The sequence below is a fragment of the Malaclemys terrapin genome, chromosome 7 (genome assembly GCF_027887155.1).
Source record: "Malaclemys terrapin pileata isolate rMalTer1 chromosome 7, rMalTer1.hap1, whole genome shotgun sequence".
NCBI classification, from domain to species: Eukaryota; Metazoa; Chordata; order Testudines; family Emydidae; genus Malaclemys; species Malaclemys terrapin.
This window is the reverse complement of record NC_071511.1, coordinates 110,005,789-110,027,629: the sequence shown is the minus strand read 5'-3', so window position 1 is coordinate 110,027,629 and position 21,841 is coordinate 110,005,789. Positions and strand designations below refer to the sequence as shown.

General features: G+C 40.6%; 1 protein-coding gene across 11 annotated transcripts in view; it reads right to left on the bottom strand.

Annotated features, from left to right (window-relative positions):
• Positions 1–21,841, bottom strand: part of FGFR2 (fibroblast growth factor receptor 2) — a 97,990-nt gene that overhangs the window by 7,589 nt on the left and 68,560 nt on the right. For all 11 annotated transcript variants that reach the window (XM_054034084.1, XM_054034085.1, XM_054034081.1 and 8 more), the window contains 6 exons: positions 11,191–11,342; positions 7,745–7,866; positions 6,977–7,087; positions 5,967–6,157; positions 2,753–2,875; positions 1,273–1,343 (listed from right to left, as the gene is read on the bottom strand). In XM_054034084.1, coding sequence (XP_053890059.1) covers positions 1,273–1,343; positions 2,753–2,875; positions 5,967–6,157; positions 6,977–7,087; positions 7,745–7,866; positions 11,191–11,342 — 770 coding nt within the window. The remainder of the gene's footprint in view (positions 1–1,272; positions 1,344–2,752; positions 2,876–5,966; positions 6,158–6,976; positions 7,088–7,744; positions 7,867–11,190; positions 11,343–21,841) is intronic.

Genomic DNA, 21,841 nt, shown 5'->3' with positions numbered 1-21,841 from the left:
AATGAGTACACAGTGACTAGGTTATTCAAAATTGACAAGCCATTTTGGGAGCCCAGCCTGCCACACATTAAAGGCGGCCTAATTTTCACAGGGTGGGTGCTCAGCGCTTTCTGCAGATCAGATGCCTCAAAAGTCAAGGCACCCAAAAATCACTAGCTATGTTTGAAAATCTTGGCTCTTGGTCTTAATCCTTCAGTTCCTCATAGGTGCGTATGGTTGTTGCACTTCTGTGTAAGTACAAGTGCAAGTGCTCTGATTAGTGCAGGATCAGACTCCTCCCATCCTGCCCTTTTTTTTTTTTTTTTCCCCCCCCAAACTTTGTGCTTATATGCTCAATTCCTCATGTCTGTGCTGTGCAGCATCAAGCCCTTTAGGGCTCTTCATATAAAAATAAAGAAATGTGCAAATTCCAGCAGCACGGTATAAAGACTATGCAACAAAAGCAATGTTTAAATCTTTATGAGTAGTGTCAATTAGCGCTGTGATTCTGAGACCCAAAGTGACAGAAAAAGAGAGTTCTTCTGCTTAAATCAAACAAAGTATAGGAAACAAAGAAACTGGAAAACAGTAAATATGTACACCATAGAAGAGTTTATTTTGTTTCAAATTGTAATCTCAGAATTATAAGGAGTGCTACGATTATCCTAGAAAACTTTCATAGAAAGTAGAACAAACCCCAAGAGGTTATGTCAGCTAGATACAGTGGGGAAACTTAAAAAGTTTGTTCCAGTTTTAGAGGTATTATTGATTCCAGTTATTCCCCATACTTAAAATAGGGAATGTTTTTGGAAGCAGTAATACCTCTAAAGCAGAATGAACTTTTCAAGTAAGCCCACTGTATGTTTTACCTAAATCAAAGCCATTTTTAGCACAAATTTCAACAAGTGAAAATTTCAGGATTATTTCCTTAAAAAAAATAGAAGGAAGTTCCGAATATTCCCAAAGCCAAGCAAATTAGATACGTGCTTTGTAGCTGCAGATCCGTAAGTAAGTTCAAGGGAGGAAAACTTCCGCACTGACAGAAGGAGGTTAGCATTCTCCACCTTTCATGTGCTTTGAAGCCAGGCAGATTAGTAACAGAGCATTGGTTAGCAGTCTACCATAAAATCCTCACTTTCTAAGGGCGACTCCTGCGCCTTCTATTAATGTGTGAAACAGAGAAAGCAAGCAGTTAAGATTTAAGGAAAGCAGGAAAAGATATAAAGATTCCCAAAACTATAACTAAAAAATAAAATTAAAAAAAAAAAGGCTAAAGAAAATAAAGTTACTTACACATCACTTTGATGTGTGTAAACTCTGTCAAACAGGGCTTCTGGAGCCATCCACTTTACCGGCAGCCGGCCCTGGAAACATGAGGGGAAGGTGGGTGAGAAATAAGAAACACTGAATTAAAATTGTAGTTATTCACAAGGCAAATTCAGCAATGGGATTTCTAAAATATTCAATACTGTACTATAAAAAAGCAAAGGTTAATGGCATGACAAAACAAAACAACACATCATTTACCTCGGTATTCTCAGAGAAAACAAAGACCGATATTCTCCAGACCCCGGGTTCATATAAATAGAAGTAAACTTTTCAGACAAAATTAGCTAAGACACAGAGGATCCACAGAAAGAACCCTTACATGCCACGTATCCCCCACATTGCCTGTCAGTGGGAGAAAGAGGTGGAGAGAGTCAACAGTCTCATATGGGAGGGTCTTGCCCCTGGGACCCTCTGCAAACAGATGAATTTCAGCAAATCTTTAACCAGTAAACCAGCACAGAGGGACTAGTTGGCAGGTGAGGTTAGGGCTACTGGATTCACATTTATCCTGCTCCAGTGGCCCAAACCCAAGCATGGTGAGCACAGTGGAGCTGCAGAGGGCTAGAGACTTGGCATTTCCAATGACAAGTCTGCAGAGGGGCTATGTCTTGCCCCAAGATTGATGGTGGATTCTATTCCCTCCATGACAAAGAGCATGGAGTTGCCCACACAAAGCCCAGTGTCACCCTTAAAAGAGCGATGGATGGTAGCTTAGAAACTTATTTTTATGAATTAACAATTTAACGTAATACATTATATAAATATTTTGCACTAATATAGCAACTTGAATCAGAGGATCTCAAAACACTTTGCAAAGCTCCCATTGACTTCAAATGGAATTGTGGTTGCTCAAGGCCTCTGAAAACTAGGCGCAAGGTATCTCAAATTAGGTATCCCAAATCAGTGACCACTTTTTTGATCTAACTGCCTTGCAAGATCACACCGCAGATCTGTAGCAGAGTGGGCAATGAAACCCATTCTCCTGACTCCAATCCCACTTTGCTACCACCACAGTAAAATGTTTACAAACCTGAATACAGTGCAACCAAAAATATGTACAGTAATGTACACTATTCAGGTACCAGACAAGGAAACATTTTACTGTTTACTAAAAGTTTTCAGAGGCCCTGAGCTAAAGCCCATTAAGGACAATGGGAATCTTTCCATTGATTCCACGGACTTTGGATCAGGCCCTATAAAAAGCCCTATAAAAATGAATTTTATCATTCAGAATTAATCATGTAATATATATTCTCTCAGGTTGTGTAAACAGATAACATTCATCGCTTAGTAAAAGTGGTTAGAGATGCTTATGCCTTTGATTACTATTTTATTTTCTGTGATTAAAAGTTAGGCTGGTGTACAAGAAGTCCATTAGGATTATAATCACGCTACTTTAATGAAAGAAATACTGGTTCCAGAGATAAGACTGCAATCCACTTACATTAGTAGTCTTTTTATAATAATCTATATTGTTGATGTCTCTGGCCAAACCAAAGTCTGCTATTTTCATCACATTATTTTCAGTTACCAAAACATTTCTTGCTGCTAAATCTCGATGAATGCACTGAAAAAGAAAAAAGAAAAATGAAATTCCTTCAATATATGACTTCATTTTCCCTTAAGATTTTCTTGAAGCAGAAGGTGAATTCAGCATATGATAATTACTATACTATAATCAAAAAGGACATGAAGTATAATTTTAATCTCTATTTTTTCAGTGTATCCAGTTTGAAGAATTGCTCCAGAAATCTTTTTGAAAAGCCAGTTTTTTTTATAAGATTTTCAGCTCAATTTTGCCATATCCAAAGACTTGGATGATTACCTTAACTGAACCAAACCTTCTGTGATTCACCCATCGCATTATATCAGAGCCAGTTACAGGTATAGGTCTTCCAGCTTTTTAAATATAAATTCTGTTAATGAGTGTGTAATTATTTTGGCTCTTTCATATTACGCTGGATTGACACAGCTTCAGCTTGACACATTGGATCAGTGTGTTAGCCTATGCATTTATGTCAGGCATAGTGTACACCACATTAATGGGTATTATATGCACGGTATTAATGAGATATATGTTGTATGTAAGTGTTGTGAAGTTACGTTAACTGAATATTTGAAGCTCTCCCCATAATTCTGTTCACCCATGTCAACTATCCCACAACACTTTGCAAGGCTGAAGTCAGCTTTGGCATTAGAAAATAGAAAGCTGGTCAAAGCCAAGACGTGTGAATGGTGTGACCTAGCACAGGTTGGGATGTACCTCTATGCCCAATTGGTTTGGAATGTACTATCCAAAACAGAGATAAGAAAAGTACATAACAAAACAACAAGGTAAAGGACTGTTACAAACTGGTCGGTTGGATTTTAATTACGTGTAAATAAATTTGTAATTTGTAAAATCATACTATAAATACTGCTGGCTGAAATGTGTACCTTTGCAGCACACCTTCTGTGTAAGGTGAACATGCTGAGAGCTAAGAATTGCTTCCTGGAAGGAGGGTAGATTTGACTAAGTTCGGTTATTTCATCTCTTGAACATTTTTAAAATCGACCCACGAGTATAGTCAAACAATTGTCTAAACACCTTTTCATCAATAAGTGCAACCATTTTTTACATAACAGTTGTTAAAATAATAATAAAAAAAACCACATACCATGCAACATAAAAAACTGAGGCTGTCAAATGCTGTGTGTGTGTGTTTGTGTGTCTGAGCTGTGTGCATTTACTTGATCAACTGGATTAAAATAGTTTAATTTGTAAAATACAATTTGGGGAGGAAGTTTTGCTTTTGGGAAGGCCCCCATGTTGAAGATTAAAAGTTATCTCCTCATAACTTCGTCTAAGCTCCCTCCTGAAAATTTACAATTGACCTTTCCCACCACTGAAAGGAAGTCTTTGTTGCGGATTGATACCACTGTTATGTTTAAGCAGCTCTGTCATGTGTAATACAAGGTAGCAGCAGAGACATGTTGAGAAACATTCCATTTGGATTTCTCTCCAGGATATCCTACTTCTCCTGGAGTTCAATCCCTCCTCTTTCTCTTATCTTTTTATTTTGGGTTATTTTTGGATGATCTCTTTATTCTAGCTTTGGGCATCCCTCCTTACATGGATGTCCTCAGCCAAACCATTGGTTAAGGTACCATACAGTAGATCACGGTTTTTGAGGTGGGTGGGTGGGTTGTATATAAAGTGGCTTTCATATGCTGTAGTTTACCCCGGTAATTCTCTCTCTCTCTGCCTGGCCTGCCCATTTTCTACTCTTCCACAAGCAAGCCTGAGGGGGGACATCAGGTCCCAACTGTGCCCAGACACACACACACACACACGATCAGCCATCAAAACAGGGTTTCCAGAGCCAAAGCTTCAAAATTATCTACTCCAAGGAGGCCTCAGCAGAAGGAATAAGCTGGGTAGGCCTGCCCTCTCCCTGCACATGCCTCCTCCACAGATTAGGGAAACCTGATCAGGGACATCAGGTGTCAGTCGCCCCAACACCTTCTGCCAATACAACTTCTGGCCCCTTTTTTGCCATTCGTTTTCTAAACAGCCCGTCCCCAACATTGCTTCTTGCATACCTCCCATCATCAAAATGGTGGCATTATAAATAGCCATATTTGATTGTTGCCGTTACTGACTGCCTTGCTGTGATGATTTGCTCCATGTCCCTTTTGATCTGGTCCAAACCTGACAATTCTCAAACTGTGGTCCATGGAATGACACATTCTGAGAACCACGCACTGAGTGGCTGGAAGATTTGGAGAAGAGGCGTCAAGGGATCTACAGTAAAATTTTAAGAAGTGCCTAAGTCCCATTTTTCAAAAGTAATGGAGGCACTTAGAAACCTTAGTCCCAGTAACGGTTAATGGGATGTGAACACCTAAAACCCAACTTGAGCTACCAAATCTCTTAGATGCTCTTGAAAATTTTACCCATAAATACTATATACTATGGGTGTTGATTAAAATTTGCATTTACATTTTTCATGGGATTTTTTAATACCACAGTGAGCCATTTTTTGGTTTGAAATAACAAGGAATCTGGTCATCTCAGTTCATGGATGGTGGAAACACTGTAAGATGATTGGTTCTCTTATTATGGCAGCTCAACAAATGGCTCTCTGAAGGAAAAAGAGTTAATGAAATACAAACACAAATAGTGAGATCTTTGAAGAATCGGAACGCATAATCCTACTATATACTCCCTTTGTTTTCTCTCTGCTCCTGGCCTTGTGCAATGCCTTACCTTTTGTCAAGTTCTACACTCATCAAGTGTTTCCAGGACTGGAACTAGCTCAAGGGTGGAATGGCATGTGTGTGGGGGGTGGAGGGGAAAGGTGGCTTTCCTAGCAGAATCCTACAATAGCATTCTGGTTTCTGTGCTCCTAGAGTGTTCCCCAGCCCTGATTTAGCCAGATACTTAAACATGAGCATAACTTTAAGCAGGAGTCGAGTACCATTGACATCAATGGGACTTACCATGTGCATAGAGTCATGCACCTGGCTGGAACAAGGCCTCCATTAACATTTCTGCTGGTAAATACATTCTCTAGTTAACACAAAAGGGATCAGACTAAAATTGAAGTGAATTAGTTTAAAGCATCAGACAAATATTCCCAGAAAGGTTTGTGCAGCATTTGCCTATTTCTACCTACTTTCTGTGAAGCCAAGTACTCCATGCCCCTTGCCAGTTGATATGTGCATGATACTAAGTCTTTGAATGTCATCTGCTCTTCTGGTACCCTGTTGATATCAAATGAATATTCCATTCCAGGGGGTCGCCGTGCTCGCAGATACTCCCGCAGATTCCCTTTAGAAGCATATTCAACTATCACATACAACGGACCTTTAGATAAACAGAACAGACAGCATGAGAGTTGAAACAGGGACAAAGAGTAAAATGATTTTTAAACAGAATCTTATATACTGCTTTCCATCTTCACAGCACTGTACACACATACATTCACCAACTAAGCTTCACAGCAGGCCTGCGAAATTGGCAAGTACCATTTTAAAGATAGGGAAAAAGAGGTGGAAACATTGTTATGTGATTTGCCCAAGGCCACACCACAAGTCAGTGGCGGAGCCAGCATTAGCACTCCAGAGTTCCTAAATCTCAACCTTGAGTTTATTCCTTTCAAGGTCCTTTCAGACCATGCTGTCTCCTGCATTTAAACATTTGCAAAACAAAAATTGCACAAAACCCCCAAAAGATAACACTGCTTTAAAAAAAAGTTAGTTTTCCTGGCAACTTTACACAGTTCTGGACTCCCTTATACCTCAAAATTAGCTTGTAATAACAAAGAGGTAAAACATTTACAGAGTAAAGTGATCCCTTCCAAATTACACATTAAAAGTTTCACTAAAACAGGACTGACAGTGTCAGAATAAAGTGTGTAAAACTGCTGTAAAAAAACACTTTTCTCTACAGCAGAGAAGTTACGAAGGTTTCACACTATACAGTATCCCTCTTAACATTACAGCTGCAAAGCCTGTTTATAATCAGATATGGAAGTTAAAATATTGCTGCTAAGCTAAAGAAATATCTGCAAATCCCATCACAGCATGACTGTTTCCTTAAAAGCTATTGAAAAATGATGATAAATGAGACACTTCAAGACCTGTTTGAATGAGAGCACTAGCTAGCTTTCTGCTTTTTACTCACCATCCTGTGTACATGCTCCAAGAAGATTGATGATATTTTTGTGCTTCCCAATCATTTTCATCATCTCCATCTCTGACACCAGGTCAGATAGGTCTTTTTCTGTAGCATCATCTGCACAAGAGAAAACAAGTTCATCTCACATTTTCTGGCGTGCAGTTTAACTTGGGTTGTTAGCCATTTGTCAGCTCATGTGACATCATCTAAAGGACACAGGTTTAGGAATAAATGTGAACTTCTAGGATTCATGTCATGTGATAAAGTCATGTGACCTGAAAAGCAGTGGTCTCAGTCTCTTGAAACAGGCTGGCCAGCCACCCCCTCCCCCGCCTCCCTTCAATAACATTCTATGTTTAGAGGAAAAAGCAAAAAATTATGGGGAGATTGCCAAGACACTGCAAAACCTGAACTGGACTCTCAAGCAATTAACAGTTACATCTTTTCTGAGAGCTAATCTTATAGCTAAGTTTATAACAAACATGTACCTGTCTACCTGGAAATGGAAAATGATGGCTATATCTAAATATATATCGTCTCTCCTGTGAATGAAACCAACAGACAAGAAAACTGAACAGTTCTAACAAGACTTTGATTTGCTTGTAAATACACATTGCTGAAGATAAATAGGCTGTCAAAGGCACTGATTTATACTGAAAACTGCTGAAGGCTGAGGTCAGCTATGTGAACTCTGACCCCCTATAATGCTAGAGTTCAGATGCCACAAAAGAACTTTCTTGATAAAAATTACCACCTCACCCCCCCTCCCTTTACCTTTCAGCATCTTCACTGCCACAGTAACTGCCTCTTTGGGTCTGTCCTTGTCGATTCCCATTGCTTCTGCCATGACAACTTGCCCAAAGCAACCTTCTCCAAGGGGTTTACCCAGTGTCAGCCTAGAGGTATAAACAGAGGATTAGCACACAGCATCTGGTGAAGGGATGTAGCCAGTGAAATTCCAGGGCAAAATATAAAAAGCTTGCAACAACTTGCTATAGCATGAATCATTTATCATAAAGAACAAATGAGACTCCTGGTGCATACCAGTTTTCATGCACACTGTGGCATGTGTTTTTTAGTGACGCCACAGTGAGCATCCAATACTACCCGAACAGTTACTAAACCAGTTTTTGAAATCTCCCTTTACGTAGAACAACAAACTATATCTGATGGCTTGTTGGTCAGATTTGCAGGGCTCGCAAGCTGTAGTCCTTAAAAATTGCTCAGCTAAAATGCAATGTTTCAGATTGGCCAACAGCAGCTGAACTTTTCACATCACTATAATATGGTCATTTTCTTCTTTTCCAGCCAGAGTGCAGGGTGATGAGAAAGGGTTTATTTGTGTGTGGGCTCTACTCTACTTGTTAACTTGGAGTTGGAATGATTCTTGTGTTAAAGGGTGATATCAACACTTTGGGGACCTTTTAAATATCAGTGACTCATGTGGTATAAACCCACTGTCTGGAGGCAATAGAAACAAGTTTCTAATGACAACTTGAGCTGAAGGGAGTAGGCAGCACAGAGACAGTGCCCCACCGGCTCCATACTGGGTCACAACCCCCATTTCTCCCACTAAAGGGTCCAGGGTTGGAGACAATGAGGTGGCCAGACAACTTTCTGCTTATGGGAAAAGGGAAGGAAGACATAGACAAGAAGGTATGGAAAGGGGAAACTGCCAGTGTCGACCAAGCAGCTGGTCCAGAGGGAGTGGGGATTGGGAGGAGCTGCTTCTGTAAAGCAGCTGTGAGAGCATACAGAAAGCTTCTCTCTAAATGCCTCCAAGTCTTGAACCACTGCCAGGAGCTGCCAGTGCTGATGGCTCTCCCTGGCTCTGCTCTTCCCTTGTGAGCGCTGGCACCACTTACACAGAGGCAGCCTCTGTCCTTGGCTGGCCGGTTACTGGTGTAAGTGCACTCAGGAGCAGCACCTCCTCTTCCCAAAGTGCTCCCCTGCCATCTGCTTTCTCCAATCAGCAGTAGGATGCCTGCTCCCACTCCTTCAGCCCCTCTCTCTAGGGGAAGAGATCGGGATGTTACCTAGAGCTGTGTCCTCTGTGGGGACAATTTCCATGCTGTATGCTCTCTCCTGCCCCAGATGTCATATGAGAGAGTCTCCCAGCCCTGGTCTCCAGCCAAGGAGTGGGAGCAGGGGCTGGGGAAAGGAATGTTTGATCATAACACTTTTACCTTAAAAGATTTTACCAAGAACATTCAGTACCCAGGTCACCAGCATGTGTAAAATGCAGTGTGTGTAGGACACCCGGGAGGCAGTACCCACTAAACTGTAACAGAGAAATTTCATTCTCAAATTTGGGGGGTGGGGGAGGGGAGGTAAATAAATAAATAAAAACAATTGCAAAACTAGGAGATTTGAGAGAGTTTGGTGCCAATATCAGTGTTTACCCAAAGCTGCAGAACTACAAAATCAATGCTTAAGAGCCACGTTCTGCTCTCTTTACTCACATGGAGCAATATTTTATTCCCCAAGTAGCCCCACTGGCATCAATGAGACGACTTGTGGAGTTTGCTGCTGCTATTCAGTGTGAATAAAGAGCTCCAAATCACAGTTGCCAACTTTCACGCGGTCAGGGCCATAAAAATTGCTATTGAAGCTGTGTGTGTCCACTTTTGGAAGTAACATCTATTTTATATTAATAGATATATAGGATGGGATATTCAGAAGAAAGCGCTGATCATTGGTTTCTATCTGTTACCACTGAAGTAAAAGGGGGTTTTAGCACAGTGGTGAACAGGAATACATTAGCCCAGTGCTAAATGATTTAAAAATCTCACCTATTTCCTTGGATATAACAGGAAAAACCAATAGAAAGATATTTCCGGCTGGGGCAATTTGATGGACTTTCTTCAAATATTGTTTTTTTAATTGAACCATAATACTAGTGAAAATGTATCAACATGCTCTGGATCTGTTTTTAGTGTGCACACTAGCTTGAAAAGGTACAAAGACTGAAGGGCAGGGTATGTTCCGCTGAGGTCATTCTGCGTTTTATCCAGAACTATAATTGAATTTAAGGTCTTGGCAGAGAACAAACATTTGCATTGGAAAATGGTTAATTTATGTGTTATTGCACTGCTAGCACCAGCATAACAATCCTGTCATTGTGTGCCCGCTGCCCCCCAACCTAATAAAATGCCTCTAAATAGCCTCCTTTCATTGCAAACCAGCTCCACCTATATTTGTGCTGAAAACTGTTTTTAAATGTTTAGCACTCTAAAATGTTCCGCATTTAGTGAATCCCCCCAGGGATTCAGGAGGGCTGACAAAATTATGCATACAGACCCCCACTGTTGACCAGAACATTGCAGGTTGCAATTACTGTGTATTGCACCAGGTTTTGGCTACAGAATTCAAATAATTTCCATAACTGTTCTCAAAACATACATGATTACAACTCCTCTATCCAACAGTTATTAGCCTGATCTTACAAAGGAAACTGTTCAGGGTAAAAACAAGTCATTTTCTCAAACAAACCTAATGATTTTTTTTAATTAATACTAACTTTACTCTATTTTTTGGTTTTACCTGTGTTCATATTTCATAGTTCTCACTCATACAGATTAAACCCTGGATGATATTTATGGTAAAGATTATGCTCCGGCTCATCTTGCAGATACTCAGCTTGATTACACTCCTAAGAATAGATTTTCCAGAATAGCTTTATTCAAAAAAGAAAAAGTTCCAGATAGGCCAAAACTGATTATTATCTCCATTAGCGTTGTACTACATTTTCTATTTATTAATTACCCAAATTGATTAGGAGACATGATTTAATGGAAAGGAATCCCATGGGTCTGATTGCCCATTAACTTTAACTACTGCTAACGTGATATTACTTATTACTGATCCAGACTGTATAAACTCTTGACTCATTGCTAACTCACAATTAAGATTTACTCCTTTGCTACTAACGAGTCAGTTATATGGATTTACTAAAGTTTTCTATAGGGTGGACTAGAGTTATCTAAATGTCTCTGAGGGACATCTGAAAACTTTGGAATAAATCAGAACTATTGGATTCATAAAACAGAACTGAATCTGACATTTAGAAAGGGTTCAGATATTTGAGATTTAACCATATTAGGGAAAATACATACAACTAAAATAATCCTTGAAGAGATTTGGAAAGAAAACCTCTTCAAAGTACCACGTTGTGATTTTCAGATGTCTGTAAGTGGTTTTAATGGAAATCGCCTACTTACTTATCTCTGGGGAACTCCCATTTTGGATCCTCTGGCAGTTCATACTCTGAGACACCTGCCAGCATTGGGGCATCAGCATTTGATGAGAGACGAGTGGTTATTCTCACCAGGGGCGTGTTGGAGTTCATGGAGGAGCTAGAATCTGCAGACACCTGTTATTGGAATACAAGATGCAAAAGGAGGATATGTAATATTGGCCTAACTATTGGACAATGGCAATACATGGTAACCAAACCAGCTGATAGTCAAGAAAATGAAGAGTGGATGAAACCACACACTTCATTTGGACATGTTTATCTTCCCTTCTAAATAAAGCACTGACTCTAATTCAATTGCCAATAAGGATGAGTCAATAGTACAAGCAGAAAACTGTAGAGTGCTAAGTGTTTAAACACATTCACTATTAATTTAGTTGGCATCAGTTTTCCTCTTCCATTTCATAGAATCATAGACTATCAGGGTTGGAAGGGACCTCTGGAGGTCATCTAGTCCAACCCCCTGCTCAAAGAAGGACCAATTCCCAACTAAATCATCCCAGCTAGGGCTTTGTCAAGCCTGACCTTAGATGATGAATTATTGAAACACTGACATTCATTTTAGTTGTCCTTTTTATTATTTTTACTCTATGTACACCTGAATACATTTTTATTTTCTAAGAATTTCTATTTACTTGGTGCTCAACTGGGATCACTAAGCAAGTGTAGTTTGGGAGCTCTACAGAATACAGAGAAATCCTATTGTGAGGCCAGATTCAGAGCCATACCCCAGCTGATTAAATTAATAATTATATTTATAACACATCCCACATAAGATCGCATAGGACTGCATGCAACAAAATAAAAACATTAAAAAATGTAAAGTTAAAAAATACCAATCCCCTTCCAAACGAACACAACCAAAAGAGGGGTGAATTTCTGACCTCACCGAAGTCCATGGAATTACTGCCATTGATTTCAGTGGGCCTTTTCACAAAAATCAACTTGTCAGTGTTGATTAAATGTTTCATTTTGGGAGACAAGGGAAAATGGAATGTGTTTTTATTGTTAGGGCTTTTTTTTGTTTGTTTTTTTCCCTAAACTATCATCAAAAATATCAAAAAGGATATCAATATTTTTGGTTTACTAAAAAACAAGTTTTTGGATAATGAAAAATTTCAATACACATATTGATAACATTTTTTATTTAAAAATACTGAAAACAATTCATTAAACTTTTTTGGGGGCGGAGAATGAAAAATAACTCAATTTCAAACACTGCAAAATAAAAGGAACTTTGGCATTTTGATTTTTTTCATTTTGATTTTTTCTCCCCTCCCCAACTCTATGGCTAGATTCACAGCTCTTCAGTTGGTGCATACAAACATCCAGGACAGACATTCAGGAATTCACAGTATAATGTTAGAGGCCTTTAATGCTAACCTCTAAGCAAAAATAGCACCAGCAATGTCACAGGTTACATTTGTGGGATAAAAATAGTTTCTGCACAAAATAAAGAGAAGATGCCACCTTACATATGGCATTTCCTTTGCATGCATCCCACTGCTATTTAATCTCACTGTTGCAAGATAATTTAAAAACAAAATAGCGATTTTTCTCCCCCAGACCTCCTCACGTCTCAGGCATCTCTAGTGTTGTTGCCACCCTGTCTGTCTTTAGTTTTGAGTCCACCTTTTTTCTCCAGGTATTGGCGGTCTTTCTGGCAACCCAGTATCTCGTTGGTAGGATTGGATGGAGGTTCTCTTTCAATGCTGCCATCAATACCGATCCTCACAAATCAGCTGGCAGGGGGTCCTCGAGGGTGGCATGGCTTGCTCCCATCCCAAGCCAGAGATTGAACACATCAGTATGACTAACACACCTGATCTTTATCATAGTAGGGAGCAGGAGTCTTGAGATCAATCCTCAGCCCACGGTTCACATGTGGCTGAATGACATGTGGCAGGTGTACAATATTAGCAGGCCACATATTTCACATTTGTTCCAGATATTCAGCAACACAGTTAAATGAAAAAAATATTATAAATAAAGCAGCTCCCAAACATTATGATTCATCCAGAGAGAGAAAAACATTCTCCTGTGAATGCCACTGAAAAAACACACCGCATCCTTGCTGCCTCTGTGACATCAGGCTACTGCACTTTGGTTCCCACCCTAATATTAAACCCTAGTATAGTTACAATGCCAAAGCTCACTAAATTGTTTAGTGCCCAGGAATAGAGTTCTAAGGCGGGTGGAGGATATGGTGGGGGTAATGATGCTCTTAACATGGTATATTTTGATATGACTAAGAGTCTCAGAAATACATTTCTAATCATGACTTTGGGTCTCCTAAGGGGGACATTCTCTTTTGTTTTGTTTTTAAATGTCTTTTTCGGGGGAAGATCCCCAAGATTGTGATGTGACATCAGGTGGATGTGACATCAGATGCAGCTCCCTGGGGGCTGCCTATGTCTAGAAATGGGGTAAAAGGTGCTGTGGTTTGCTTTCAACAGATTAACATATTAGGAAACCATTCCATTTTACAGCTGATTGACAAACTTGCCTTCAAAAGAAATCTGGTTGCCATGGATCAACTCCAACTTCTGCATCTGAGGTATGTGTATATGGGTACAGGTGACTCTGACAACTCAAATTAAAGTTGTCTTTTTACACACAAATGAGTCTCTCTTCCTCAACATCATTAAAGTCACTACCCATTTATAGAAGATATAAATACATGGCACAGAGGACTCTGTGCACTAAGGAAATATAATATATGGAGATATACCTATCTCATAGAACAGGAAAGGACCTTGAAAGGTCATTGAGTCCAGCCCCCTGCCTTTGCTAGCAGGAGCAAGTACTAATTTTGCCCCAGATCCCTAAGTGGCCCCCTCAAGGATTGAACTCACAACCCTGGGTTTAGCAGCCAATGCTCAAACCACTGAGCTATCCCTCCCCCCCAAGGAATAATAAATACCTTGCCCACTTGGTATATGAACAGGCCATTATTAATACTGCTTACACGGCTATACTAAACAGTGAATGCACTTTAACCAAAGAGTCCCAACAACACTGCAGTGAGCTAAGAATAATTATCCCCATTTTGCAGATGGAAACAAGCACAGTGAGGTTAAATAACTTGCCCAGAGCCACAAAGCAAGTCAGTATAAGACCCAGGATTAGAATTTGAGTTCCACTTTTACTTATCTATTTCCCTTCACAAGTGCCTTTTAAAAATTATACTTCATAAAATGAACTGACAGCACAACTAGAAATATACAGAGTAATCTGAGCAAAATGGCAACTCCACTATCCCATATGTCCTTCAGGCTCATAACTTCAGCGTTATCCTCGATTCCCCTCTTTCATTCTTCTCTCACACTTCTGTCAGTATATCCATATATCTCCAGAATCCACCACGTCTCTACATCCCCACTGCCAAGCCCCTTGCCCAGGCCACTATTATTTTCCACTTTATCCCTCTCTGTTGTGCTTTCCATACAGGGCTGGCTCCAGGGTTTTGGCCGCCCCAAGCAGCCAAAAAAAAAAAAAAAAAAAACGCGATCGCGATCTGCGGCAGCAATTCGGCGGGAGGTCCTTCGCTCCAAGTGAGGACCGTCCGCCGAATTGCCGCCGAATAGCTGGACCTGCCGCCCCTCTCCGGAGCGGCCGCCCCAAGCACCTGCTTGCCAGGCTGGTGGCTGGAGCCAGCCCTGTTTCCATACTCTCAGCTCAGGCTTCTTCAATCTGCCCAAAATGTTCTCTCTCAAGGCATCTGCCTTGCCTGCCACTCTGACCACATCCAGTCCCTCTTCAAATCACTTTTACAGGCTTCCCACGGTCTTCCACATCAAATGCAAACCTCCTTGTGCTCACCTTCAATGACCTGCACAATCTAGCTCCTGCCTACCCCTCTGTTCTCAACTCCTTTCATTCCTCCCTTGCCTAGCCCTTTAATTTCCTTCATTCTGGCTTCCAGACCTCCTTCCATGCCTGAAAATTCCTCCCTGTTCCAATCTATCATCCTCTATGCCTTTCCCTCTTTACAGCACACTTCTTCCTAGTCCCTATAAACCCTAGTACTTTCAGCAGAAGTGCTAATGTGCCTGATTCACTGAGGATACAATTCTGTATACAACTCCCAGATCAGAAAATTAGACCTTTAACTCAAGTTGTAGAGGCTGATGCTTTTAGCTCTAGAAGTCTCCAGTTCAATCCCTCGTCATGACCAAAATGCCAAGTCATCAAGCTAACTAATGATAAACACCAAACATAAACTGAAAGAAACAAAAACTGTGAAACTCACAAGACGCTAGTCCCTCTTCATCATTTAGTCACACTGCACTTTGTTCCCCTTACTTTGTTTATACATTGTTTATTTTAGACTGAAAGATCTTTGGGGCTGTTATTCTGACTTTATACTTGTCTGTGAAGAGTCTAGCACTCTATCAGTGCAACATAAATTAATTGTTTTCTATACTTCTACAACAAGGAGTAGATGCCTTAGTGAGATCCTTGCCCCACTGAAGTCTATGGCAAAACTCTCATTGACTTTAATGGTGTCAGGATTTCACCGTTTATGTCCATACCCTATATCATTTACTATGTACAAATGCCTGTCTGCCCTTCTGTGTTAACTGAGAAGCTCTTAACTGATACAAAGCGATGGAATTACATTTAAGCGAACAGCATACTTCACAAAATCAGCTACGTGTCCAGGAATTCAGAAAATTTTCCACAACCACAAGTAGGTAGAACTCAGGGTGGCAAGCAGTTACTAAGAGAAGTAGTTTAAAAGCATAAATGGAATTTGGAATATTCCATCGAAATTTGCGTGGGCACCATTAATTCCCCAATGGTGTTTTGGTAAACGCAACAAGAGTGACTCTCTTCAGGGCCAGCTCCAGGCACCAGCCCAGCAAGCAGGTGTTCGGGGCGGCCAAAGGGAAGGGGTGGTACGTCGGGCTTTTCGGCGGCAATTTGGCGGTGGGTCCCTTGGTCCCTCTCCGAGGGAAGGACCTGCCGCCGAATTGCCGCCGAAGAAGAAAGCGGTGCGGTGGAGCTGCCGCCGATCGCAACTTCTTTTTTTTCCCCGCCGCTTGGGAGCCGGCCCTGACTCTCTTGATGCTTGGCAGGTAGAATTATTCATAGGCGATGATCAGGCTCACCTTTAGTAGCAACTTAACAATCGAAAACAGTTCACATTAAAAACACCAATTTGCAGAACTCTGAGTAAAGGTTATAGTGATCTGACAGATATTTTACTTCATCATCATAGCCACTGCTGTTTTCAATGGACACTGCGCCATGAAGGTGTGAATAAAATGGTGCGTTACTTAGTAATATCTCATGCACATCAAAGAATGATCTGAAATGGGTTTTCAGAACTTTATTTCATTGATAGGATGTCATTAGTACAAACAACTGTCTCTAACTTTGATCATTTGCTTGTCAACTTAAAAGAGGATTGTAGTCAGCGGTTTTACTAGGTTAAAAACATGTTTACATTTAAACTTGGAAGAAACTGTAAACCTGTAAGTGTATTTTGAAGCAGAAAACTGCAATAACATTGCAGAAAAACAGCTGAAATTATTTGCCAATTTCCGTTTCAACATAACTGAACCTGTTTACTTCACACAGTAACTATGTAATTGACTAACCTCTATATGAAATAAAAGTGAATTAGCCTGGGTATGACGGATGAGTGAAATCCAGAGGGATCCCCCAGTATTAGTCATAAGGAAAGGAACAGACCATGCTCGCAGGGAATATAATTTTGATTGATTAATTGGAGCACTGCAAGAAGTTATGGGAGCTGAAGGGCTATAAAAGTCTTGCTTGAGAAAAGAGGAAGGCAGACTGAGTTGGCCCTTGGTCAGAGGAGGCCCTCTGAGGTTAGACAACTATTTTAAAATGGCCTTTCCTTCCTTCTGTAATAGCAAAAATAAGCCTTTGAAATCTACATCAAGTGTTTTTGTTTATCAGGCACTATATAACAGTGAAGAATATTCCACCTAGGGGAAGGTCAATGACATATTACAGCAGCTTTAATCTACTTGAATATTTTTTACACATTTTCTTGCATATTATATATCCCTTTTTAAGTAGATCACTGCTGCCCCATGCTTCTGGGGACATGGGCAACCTCATCCCAGAGCTTGCTGCTTTGCTGAGATATGCCCCAAAGTTCAGAATGGAGAAGTCATTTCAGCAATGTGAGACAGCAGAACATAAGAACGGTCGTACTGGGTCAGACCAAAGGTCCCTCTAGCCCAGTATCCGGTCTACCGACAGTGGCCAATGCCAGGTGCCCCAGAGGGAGTGAACCTAACAAGTAATGATCAAGTGATCTCTCTCTTGCCATCCATCTCCACCCTCTGACAAACAGAGTCTAGGGACACCATTCCTTACCCATCGAGGCTAATAGCCATTAATGGACTTAACCACCATGAATTTATCCAGTTCTCTTTTAAATGCTGTTATAGTCCTAGCCTTCACAACCTCCTCAGGTAAGGAGTTCCACAAGTTGGCTGTGTGCTGTGTGAAGAACTTCCTTTTATTTGTTTTAAACCTGCTGCCTATTCATTTCATTTGGTGATCCCTAGTTCTTGTATTATGAGAAGGACTAAATAACACTTCCTTATTTACTTTCTCTATATCACTCATAATTTTATATACCTCTATCATATCCCCCCCTTAGTCTCCTCTTTCCCAAGCTGAAAAGTCCTAGCCTCTTTAATCTCTCCTCATATGGGACCCTCTCCAAACCCCTAATCATCTTAGTTGTCCTTCTCTGAACCTTAGGTTTTGGTTTCAATTGTGTAATGATCTGAGAGATTTATGATGTAAATATTAAAGGCTAGACTGTGCCTTTAAGGCAAAGCCCAGTGTTAAGGAGATGTAGAGAAAGTGCACTGTAATGAAAACCCAAGGCAGAATTTTGGCTTACTCCATCACAATTCATGATGCAACAGATCCTCTGCGCCAGCCTTTAAATAGGCTAGTGTGGTACACAATCTCCCCACTCCTTCTTGAGCAGGTTCACTGAATACTACACAGGGGATTGCAGTTATGACCCTGCTCTTACTCCATCTCTTCTCTTTGCAGGATCATTCTAAAACCAACTTCACTATCAAACTTGTACAGTCTCTTAACTCCCTAGACTCTGTGGTTAGCCCCCCCCAAACAAGCTTAAAATGGGGAGCAAGGAGTCTTCCACTCACTCCACCCAAGTGAGTCTTTATAATGAAGTAATTGTCCTTGGGTTGAATGCACTGAATTTAACCAGTTCAGAAAAAAATAATTTATATACTGTATGTGGTATCAAAATATAAATAAATCTTGGATGGTAATTAAAGTTTAATGTGATGAAATTAGCTGTGGAAGAGCATGTAATTTTCAGTAATTGATTATGAAGGGATGTTTTCCTGCATTTATGATTTATGCAGATCTAAAGCCTAGATCTGTCAGTTCTGCAATGCAGGCTGTGAGGGTGTAGCAGTGAATGTCTACTTTCTGTCTCTTTGAAGGCTTCATTCTAAAAGCTAATCTGAAGTCACATGCATAATTAGTAAGTAAGCAATGCAATCAGCTATTGACAGAAATCCTGATAATACTTCCCATCTGAATGACTGCACCTAAGAAAATACAAAGCAAATTCATTAAGTTAGGAGTATAACTGTAGTTATAAGCATTTGACTTAGAAATTCTCAGAGACCGAAACATTGCAGAATAATTCCAAGCAATGATCGGCGGAAAATCTGCCCTGCTGCTTGCCCTAGAGGAAAACGTAGAAACAATGACCAACAATTTCAATGCTGTAATGAATGAGGCAGCAATGAACATTCTTGGGAAACATCATAAGAAGACAAAACCATTGGTCACAAATGAAATACTACAAATGTGTGACATTAGAAGAAAACTTAAGAGAGACAAGAATAGCACTGAGGGAACTGAAATACAGAGCGATTGGCAGAAAGACCAAGAAAGGAATGAAAGTGGCCAAGGAGATATGGATTGAAAAACAATGTTCTAAAATTGAAGTGTGCATCAATAATAAAAATAGCAAATGAGCCTTCCAGGTTGTAAAAGATCTGATGAAGGAAAGATGGACCAAAGCTAACGCAATTCAAGACAAAGAAGGGAACTGTCTTACAGAAGAAAGGGACATCATCAATAAGTGGATAAACTACTGCTCTGATCTGTACAACCACCAGACAAATGGAGATTCCCAGTGTCTTAGACAGCCCAGATTCAACAGAGGAGGATGACTTTCCAATACTACATGAAGAAGTGGAGACAGCTGTGAAATCACTCAAGAATGGAAAGGCTACAGGTATTGACAACATCCCAGCCAAATTGATGAATTTGGAGGAGAAACAGTAAAAGATGTACTCAACAAGATCTGGCAGACTGGTGAGTGGCCCTCCACGTGGACACAGTCACTAATCATCACTCTGCCAAAGAAAGGCAACCTGCAATTGTGTCAAAATTACTGGATCATGAGCTTAATTATCCATCCCAGCAAAGTGATATTGAAAGTCATATTGAACAGATTGAAGCCACATGTGGAGAATATCATTGCTGAAGAACAGGCTGGCTTTTGTGCTGGAAGAAGTACCTCAGAACAGATTTTCAACCTTCATGTTCTATGTGAGAAGTACTTACAACACCAGCAGGACATCTACCACATCTTTGTTGACTTCAAGAAGGCGTTTGACAGAGTATGGCATGAAGCTCTCTGGCCAACCATGAAGAAGTACAATGATGGTTGTAAGCTTATTCTTACCATTAAACAACGGTATGCCAAGGCCAGCAGTGCAGTTCTTGTCAATGACACAATAGGAGAGTGGTTTCGCACCACTTTGGAGTCTAGCAAGGCTGCCTTCTTTCGCCCACACTGTTCAACATCTACTTGGAGTGCATAATGACTGAAGCCCTAGAATATCACATATGCACAGTCAGAATTGTGGGGCGAACAATCTCAAATCTTCGGTTTGCTGATGACATTGATGGCCTGGCAGGCAGCGAAGATGAACGTGCCTGCCTTGTGAAACGATTGGATGAAATCTCCGAAAATAGGGCATGGAAATCAGTGCAGAGAAAACCAAGCTAATAACAAACAAATGTGATCGGATCAGCTCACATATCACTGTCAGTGGACAAGAGCTGGAGACAGTGAAACAGTTCAAGTATTTGGGAGCAATCATCACTGATGAAGGATACAAGACAGAAATTTGGGCAAGAACAGTGCAAACAGCAGCAGCAGCAGCAAAGCTAAAGCCAATTTGGAGGAATAAGAACATCTCCCTGGAATCCAAACTGAAACTGACGCACACATTGTTCATCTCCATTTTTCTGTATGCCTGGGAGACATGGACTCTTACGGCAGATCTTGAAGGGAAAATACGGGTAGTAGAGATGAGATACTTCCATAAAATCCTGGGCATCTCCTACTTCGACCGTATCACTAACGAAGAGGTCCGCAACATCATCACCCAATGCGCTGGGTCATATGAAGACCTGCTGATGACCATGAAGAAGCGCAAGCCATGTAACACGATCATCTGGCCTATCCAAGATCATCCTCCAAGGGACAGTACAGGGGAAGAGAAGAAGAGGTGGATTGACAACATAAAAGAGTGGACAGGAATGGACTTCGCGGAGACTCAAGCACTGACACACAATCATCAGGGGTGGAGACAATTGGCTGATTGCTCATCAATGATGGTACCCCGATGACCAATGCCATTATGGGAATGATGATGATGATTGATGATATATTAAGACAAACATTTTGGGCCATATTCTAACCAGAACTGTTTGTGAGAGTATTTGTGGGCTGAAGACCAAACTCATAGATCAATACTACATGAAATATTATAGAAATGTAGAACTGGAAGAGACCTTGAGAGGTCAAGTACAGGCCCCTGTGCTGAGTCAGGACCAAGTCAACATACACCATCTCTGACAGATGTTTGTCCAACCTGTTCTTAAAAACCTCCAAGGACAGGGGGATTCCACAACCTCCCTTGGAAGCCTATTCCAGAGCTTAACTAACCTTAGTGTTAGAAAGTTTTTTTCTTAATATCCAACCTAAATCTTCCCTGCTGCAGATTAAGCCCATTACTTCTTGTCCTACCTTCAGTGGACATGGAGAAGAATTGATCACCACCCTCTTTATAACAGCCTTTCACATATTTGAAGATTGTTGTGAGGTTCCCCCAGAGTCTTATTTTCTCAGGACTAAACATGCCCAGTTTTTTTAACCTTTCCTCATAGGTCAGGTTTTCTAAACCTTTTATCACTTTGATTGCTTGCCTCTGGACTCTCTTCAATTTATCCTTATCTTTTCTAAAGGGTAGTACCCAGAACTGGACACAGTACTCCCATGGAGGCTTCACCAATGTCAAGCAGAATGGGACAATTACCTCCATATCTTACATATGACATTCTGTTAATAAACCCCAGAATGATATTAGCCTTTTTTGCAACTGCATCACATTGCTGACTCATATTCACTTTGTGATCACTATAACTCCCAGATCCTTTACAGCAGTACCACCACCTAACCAGTTAGTCCCCATTTTGTAGTCATGCCTTTGATCTTTTCTCCCTAAGTGCAGTACTTTGCACTTGTCTTTATTGAATTTCATCTTATTGATTTTAGA